This window comes from Olea europaea, chromosome 9 (genome assembly GCF_002742605.1).
Source record: "Olea europaea var. sylvestris chromosome 9, O_europaea_v1, whole genome shotgun sequence".
NCBI lineage: Eukaryota > Viridiplantae > Streptophyta > Magnoliopsida > Lamiales > Oleaceae > Olea > Olea europaea.
This window is the reverse complement of record NC_036245.1, coordinates 3,535,219-3,543,190: the sequence shown is the minus strand read 5'-3', so window position 1 is coordinate 3,543,190 and position 7,972 is coordinate 3,535,219. Positions and strand designations below refer to the sequence as shown.

The window sequence follows — 7,972 nt, the reverse complement described above, 5'->3', positions numbered from 1 at the left end:
TTATTCTCTGCAAGCTATCCAAGAAATAGCTTTCTGAATATAACCACTTTTCAAGGCTTCCATTACATATGTACTCAAGTACCAAGGTCTTGAAATCTTGATTGGAGCAAGTACTGATGACTTTGCACAAATTTCAATGCCATAGATTACGAAAGACATCACATTCTACATCAAAACTCTTGAATGCATTTTGGTATTGCAAATCGGACACCTTCACTACCACATCCCTTCCATTATTAAGAGTTCCTCTATAGACCCAGCCAAAACTCCCAGATCCAAGTAAATGGCTTTCACTATACCTTTCAATAGCTCACATAAGCTCATAATATGAGACCCTTGGTAGTGTTGTGCCAGTCGCAAATTCTGTTATACTTTTCCCCAAATTTTTCCTTCTGTAAGTTATAACTGCACATGCCAAGGCTATAGCAACTATAATTAGTGCTATATTACCCGACAAAGCAAATACAACTCCAAGCATCACTTTTCGTCCCTTATGTCTACCATTTCCAATAGTATGAAATGGTGGGAGACCATATACAGGATCACCACATAGTCCTTTATTAGACAATTAGAATCAACTTGGAAAGTTTTTGAAAGGACCACTAGAGGGAACTTCACCACTTAAATCATTGAATGAAACATCAAAGTATGGGAGATAATTTAGTGTCTCCAAGGAATTGGGAATTTTACTAGAAAGATTGTTGTGATTTAGAACAAGTCGTTCCAAGTTCAGCAGCTTATCTATTGACTCAGGAATAAACCCTTGCTGTGTGTTGTGTGCTAAGGAAAGATTGATCAAGCCTTGTAAATCTCCAATTGTGGTTGGAATGCTACCTGAGAACTTTTTCGCCGATAGATCAATAAGAAGAGCAACCTTCAGATTCCCTATTTCTCGAGGGAGATGACCACTCAAAAAATTTGAAGATAGATTCAACTCCAGAAGATCCTTCTAGAGCCACAGGCTCAGAGGTATGATGGAGGTCAATCTATTGGAATCTATATATAGAGATCTTAGTGTAGTAATATTCCCCACGCAATCTGGAATGGCACCTATCATTAGATTATGAGACAACAACAACCCCTTTAAATTGTGAAGTTCACAAAGAGTATCCAGGATCATATTTTGTTGCGGAAATGAGTCAATCCTTGAAGCTTCTGCAAATCCACCACGCTTCCTGGTATTGATCATGTCAACTGATTGCCATACAGACTTAACACTATCAAACTGCTAAGATTTCCAATTTCATGTGGAATGCTACCTCGGAGATCACAATTATCAGCATAAAGATATAGAAGAAAAGTGGAAAGATTTTCAACTAAAACTGGAAGAATGTCATTCTAGGGATTATTGCCGAAACCCAAATTTATAAAAAATCTGTAGTTCTTGAATGAAGTGGTGAAGCTCAATTCTGGAGATTCACTAATAAAATTGTTGTCACTCAATTATACCGCTTTAAGGAATCTCAAATCTCATAAGAAGTTGGGAATTGGTCTGGTAAAATTGTTGAAAGAAAGGTTTAGTATAGTGAGCTCAGAAGAATTTGCAATAGAATTTAGTATTCTTCCATAGAAATTTTTATGGTTCAAATAGAGTTCTTCAAGATTAGGAAGCTGATATCCCAAAATCAACCTATCCAGATTGCCCGAAAGCTGATTTTCTGAAACTGAAATCATTAGTAATGTTGAGATATTGAAAATTCTTGGTTGAATGGAACCGCTTAAGCTATTGACACCAAAATAAAGATACTCCAAGTTGTAAAGATTTTCGATCTCTTGTGGAATTACACCTACAGAATTATGAAATGCTCAAAGTTTAAAACAGCAACTGTCTTTAATTTTCTGTATAAGAATACAAAGGACAAACTCAAAAGTTAAGTTATAGAAAGTCCTACCGGTCAACTCATTATATCCAACATATAGCTTCCGAAGCATGGTTAAATTCCCAAGCCCTAGTGGATCAATCCACTAAAATTAATGTAGGATAACGACAAAATCTAAAGTGCAGAGCATTCATTTATTCATGTGGGAACAGGGCCAATTAATTCGTCCAGATGCAAATAAACCTCTTCAAGTTGGTTATGAGGAGAGCAAATATTTGCTGGGAGTGTACCAGATAGGTTGCCCTGAGCAATGTTAATATATTGCAACGATGAAATGTTAAAGATACTTATTGGTGTAGAGCCTCTAAGGAAATTATCTCCCATGCCTAACTCGACGAGGTTCCCTAAGTTACCCAACTTTTGTGGAATTTTACCTGTCAATATTTTCAACATGTTGATTTGGATAAAAACATCATTCCATCGGTGATCGAAAATCATTTTAAATAAGAATTTGAAGTACTAACACAACATCAATGATGATTCAAATAACTAACAAATCATTTGAAACAAGATATAAAGTCTGAAGCATCCTTATGCACCCAATTTCTCTTGGAATGGATCCGCTAAATTTGTTGTGTGACAGGGAAAGGAGCTGAAGTTGTGAACATTCTGATAGATACAAAGGAATATCGCCATCCAATTCACTTGAAGATAGATAAAGCCCTGTGACTCTTGGAAGTCCATGACATATGCCAACAGGGAAATTACCGAACAAACTATTCCCTATCAAAGCAAGACTTTCCATTGTGGAGATATTGAAAATTGTCAACGGTATTACACCAATAAGCCTGTTGTATTGTAATTTCAGCGTTTTCAAATATGAAAGATTTCCTATGTCTTCTGGGACTCTTCTTGGTAGGGAATTGAAAGACAAATCCAAATCCTGGAGACTAGATATGTTAAATAGTGAGGGTGGGATGAAGCCAGTAAAATTGTTATTTCTAACATTCACAACTTTCAGTTCAGGCATGAAACCAAACCACGATGGAATTTGTCCACTGAAATTGTTGAAACTGATATAAACTATTCTTAGTTGACGCAATTGAGCTAAGCTTTCAGGCAGAGTATTATAAAAATTATTGTGACTTACATTGAGAGAAACAAGAAAGAGAGATTTCACAAATCAGACCGTACGTTTCCAGTAAGATTCATACCAGAAATATCCAATGCAGCCACTCTTTGGTCGCGAGAACTACAAGTGGCTCCAATCCAGTCACAAACCAAGGCAGAAGATGACCAGTTCTTCGACAGAATTCCTGAAGAGTCTAAACAGATTTGTGCTTTCAATGTCAAAAGAGAAGCTTGATCTGTAGTGACATTCGTTTCCGACACGGCCAAACACACCATTCGAGTGACTATCAAAAGAATTGCAGCAGCAAAGTATTGAGATTTCTCCATGATTATGTCTAGTTTGGATTACTGGTCTCTACCTGTTTAAGAACTGGATTACCACAAGAAAATAAAACATGCTTTCTTTGACTTTTTGGATTATAAAAATGAAGAATTACGTGACAACCTTTGAATAAAACTAAAGATGTGCATATATTAAGGTTGATAAATTGATAAAATAGTAAATTATGTTAAATATGTGATTGAAAATTATTTTTTTTAAAAAAATAAGAAAAACTGAATTTTAAAAAAGTGGGAACCAAACAAAACCTAAATATAATAGAAAAAATAATAAACACACAGGCTGGCTACTTATCATGATTTGTTCAAGGAAGATATCTCAATCTTCTATTCTATATGATTATTCATCCTTATATATTAAAAAAGAAAACGAATTTCATTTTGCGAAAAACCTTGTCCTTCTCTTGATTATGCTATTTAAAAATGTCATTCTACAATAAACAGTTTAGTATCTCAAAGCATAGGAAGGAAACTTTCATATTTATAAAAGGTAGAACAAGTTACATAAACTTTTCCTCACGTTTATGACAATTACGTACACATCCTCTCTATTTTCAAAAATTTCATAAATCTCCTAAAAAAATTTCTCTTGATAACATATTCTTTCCTCAGCAAAAGGTAAATAATAATTTTTTTCATTTTACCCTTACTATTTTTTAATATTTAAATTAAATTACTTTCTTTTTATTATTTATTAGATGAGATCATTTTAGTTAAAAAAGAAAAACAATTATAACTATTGCTATTAAATTTAAAAAATTATAAAATGGACTTAAAAAAAAAAAGGTTGATATATAATTAAAAAGCCGGCATAATTTAATATTTAAAAAGAATTAGTAAAGCTAACTGAAAATTCATTAAATATTTTTTTGGTGCAACTGCATACGTAATTAAGCTCTTGTTTGAACCTCATTCTTTTTCTAAGAATGTATTTTTAAATAGTGTATTGATAGGAAATGTGTGGTTAAAAATAAGAAAAAATAATTGGATTTACATGTAATATTATTTTATTGAAGAATACGTTGTTGAAATGATCTCAAAATACTGTTTAAAGATGTATTTTTTTCAAAAGAATGAGTCTCAAACAGGGGTAAATGTGTGTTTGAGCCACTTTATTTTGAAAATTGAAATACAAAAAATCCAAGTAGTGAATGAACCAAAAATAACAAAACATTCTAGTTCGTGAGCTACATTTCCCCTCGAGGTATAAAGCAATAAGAACCACAATTAACCACACCTTCTGCCAACATCAAACCTTCTCGCAAAGCAAATGCTTCAGCATCACCTGACTAGACGCTAACTACATACTGAATAGCTTCCTACTATCAAAATGTAAAATTAGTTGATCTTCTTTATTTGTAATGATAAGTGGGACGGATAAAATTACCGGTCCACTGGGAAGAATAAATCATTAATCAGCTCAGTATACTACATGCTTGGAGCAGCAATCCAGACTCGAACAAGAGTGACATCCCCATATGGTGTTGACATCAACTTGAATTCCTAATAAACTTGCACATGTTTTCCATTACCGACATGCCACCATAACCCCTTCTCCAACAACTGGTGTCCCGTAAATGCTCTTCTAAAGGAAGGGTGAGTGTACTTACCTCCCATTGTCAAGAAGTACATTTAACGCTAATTTATTTTGAAAAATCAAAGCTACTTATTAGTCAAGTTTAAGGATCACCCGCCACTCTTGTTTTGCAATGAAAATCTTGATAGAACATCCACATGATAAGTGTAATTTCTACACTTATTTAGAATCCTAAATGGTGATATTTTCTTATTCTTTGGATGGATTAGTACCTAATTTGTTATTTATTGCTTTTATTAGGAAAAATTCATCTTTCGAAGAATAATTGGAAGAAAGAATGAAAAAGGTCTAAAACTAAGCAAATCCAAAGTTCGAGGACTAAAATGCGAATACTCAAAAATTGTTTTGGACCTCCTGATGAAGATTTAAAGTGCTCGTGGTCAATTGGATGAGGAACGAAGTCAAAAGGATTAATTATAGTCAAAATATTATCATACATCAACTTCCATACGAAAAAGTTATGCTTCTAATTTTCAACTTCATATTGAGACCCAATATTGGCATAGCGAACGTTCGAATTGAAAAAATGATAATTCTAGAAGAATTATAGCCCTATGAGTAAGATTTTCAATGCACATTCAATCACTTCAATCAAATATCGGGAGAGAAAGTTATGATAAGCATATTGAAGATTGTTTGCTTGTCAAAAATTAGACAAGATGCACGCCCTACCTTGCAGGAGAGGCGCTCGCCCCTGACCAATGAGGTGACTAAGGCACCCAAGGCTCCCATGCATGTACCCTAAATTACACTAGGCACATGCCTCGGCGGTAAACGGCGAAAAAATTTAGGTTTCTTTATTTTATTTTGGTAAACAACCTTCTTGGCATCATATAAATAGGAGAACATGTCCAGACCTAAGGGGATCATATAGAGAGCTAACCTTTGAGAGAAAACAAAGAGAATATATATCAAAGAACATAGAATTCAATCATTTGGATATGGATTTCAAGGCTTTAATTGAAGAATTCTAGATTCTCTTCATAGTTTAATTATTCAAGTGATCACTTTCTTTTATTTTCCTTGTATTTCTTACATTAATATGTTATGCTAAAGTACTTTGTATCAGGGGCAGATCCAGGAATTTCACACGCACGGGCTAAAATTTAAGATAACAAGGGAGAAAAAATAATTCATTAAGGTAACGTCGCAACAAAAACAATTCATTAAACCAACAAGCAACAAAAACAACTCATAAAGCCAATAAGACAACATTGTTCAATTTCAATATTGCCAACAAGGCCACAAACAATGAAATGAGGAAAGACGATATTTACTTACTAGGAGAATATGCTCAAATTTCAAGCTTTTCCTACACCGCTTCACGTTTGCACCTTCAAATTTGAAATTCGAAATGAAGGTTTAGCTAAGTAGCGCAAACGCTATTATCGTAAAATCATGCTACAATTAAAAAAAAAATGTAGACGAAAAAAATGGAGAGTAAAAACTGAGATGCATGTAGAAAATTATACTGAAAATTAGTAACTACGAACATTTTTAGAAAAAAATTATAAAAAATAATATAATTTCTATGATGTTTAGTGAGTGTAACTCAGCCAATTTTTCTCCATATCCATGAAAAAACATAAACAACTACAGCATGTATAGAAATTAGAAAGTCAATCAATCCAACTGACTAAAACCTTGTCCCACGATTTTAAGACGCAAATTATATTAATATCTGATTACACTATCGAATTTAAACACCAAAATAGAAGTTTATTTATGAAATGTAATTTTACAATTTTGGTCACTCAACAAGGACCACTATCTAATATTTTATTCACTCAAATGACAATTTCTTTCTCCAAAAACTCACATACACGGCTGTATCTATATCTCTCACTTTCTCTCAATTCTTTCTCACCTTACACACACAGACACGCTATATACACCAATATATATGCAGTGCCACACACACACACACACACTCTCTCTCTCTCTCTCTCTGTCTCTCTCTTACTTTTCTTCCTGCTCTCCCACTTGCGTGAAATGGCAGTGGAAATGAATTCTTCAAATTTCTAGACATTTCCATGGTCAGTGAAGCAAAGTATTCTAGATCCTTCTATTCAAGTTGGTGGTAGAGGAGAAATCCAGAAATAAGAAAGTCAAAATGATATGAAATCCTCAAATAATCTGGAAATTTCTTCCCAAGTTGGTGTTGTATTTTCATACAGTCCCCAAAATCCTCAAAACCCACATCATAAAGAAGAACTTGATTAAATCAAAAACTTACAAATCAACAGTTGGAGAATAATTATACACTTGATACGGTATACATAAAACCACAATAAAAAATAAATAGCTAGCTGGAGAAGACGATTCAAATTTCAGAGAATGGAGATGGAATTGGAGGTTTGAAATTGGAAAAAATGGTTTACTTATAGGTCTGTAGAGGCTAGAGAGAGATCAAAACGGATATTAGGTTTGGGGATTTGGAATTGGGCCAATAATTTAATTGTTTCTTCTGCATCATAAAACTCTCTTCCACCTAGAGCAGTACAAATTTGGACACGGGCTACATTGCTGAATGAACATGGGCTGAATTTAAAAAAATATAAAAATCATATAACTTACTGGATCTGGGCTAGGGCAAGCACGGGCTGTAGCTCGGGTCAGCCCGTGCCCAGATCCGCCCATGCTTTGTATTAGCAGAATAATGAACCCTATTGTTTGTTTATTTTAATTCAAGACAATTAGTTTAGTATTTCTTGATTTTTCTTTATTGGTTTTGTATTCCCATTGAACTATTTGATTACTTGATCACCAATTAGATAGTAAGTTACTTGTTGTAGTATAGAAATACTCATAATAAGTTTAGAACATTGTAAAATTAACACATGGACAATAAGTATTAGGAATAATATCTATGGCGTATGCAATTATGTGTGATAAATCTTGTGTATCAATGCATGTTTTCCATATGAATTCGGACTAAGAATAAGATCGGGTCGTGTTAAAAATAGGTTTAATATATCTTGAGAAAGAATATTGAATAAAACTGAATTATTGATCGTCTTGAATAAATGAATTTAATAAATTATGAATTAAAAGTAGGATTAAATGGGAATAGAGGGACTCATGA

The 7,972-nt window shown here is 33.5% G+C and overlaps 1 protein-coding gene and 1 long non-coding RNA gene across 3 annotated transcripts; both read right to left on the bottom strand.

Moving 5' to 3' along the window:
- Nucleotides 1–574: 574 nt before the first annotated feature.
- Nucleotides 575–2,204, bottom strand: LOC111399828 (probable LRR receptor-like serine/threonine-protein kinase At4g36180). The gene is made up of 5 exons (XM_023027321.1): nt 2,064–2,204; nt 1,893–1,965; nt 1,631–1,787; nt 1,034–1,175; nt 575–949 (listed from the first exon to the last, which is right to left on the bottom strand). Exons 1-5 carry the CDS (start codon nt 2,202–2,204, stop codon nt 575–577), a joined length of 888 nt encoding a protein of 295 aa, XP_022883089.1.
- A 106-nt stretch (nt 2,205–2,310) lies between these two features.
- LOC111399442 lies at nt 2,311–7,399 on the bottom strand. 2 transcript variants are annotated; one of them, XR_002703658.1, is made up of 3 exons: nt 7,124–7,399; nt 6,169–6,221; nt 2,311–3,321 (listed from the first exon to the last, which is right to left on the bottom strand). It is a non-coding gene; the product is annotated as an uncharacterized LOC111399442 (long non-coding RNA). The 2 variants fall into 2 exon arrangements; XR_002703657.1 differs by having other exon boundaries at nt 2,311–3,310.
- Nucleotides 7,400–7,972: the final 573 nt, after the last annotated feature.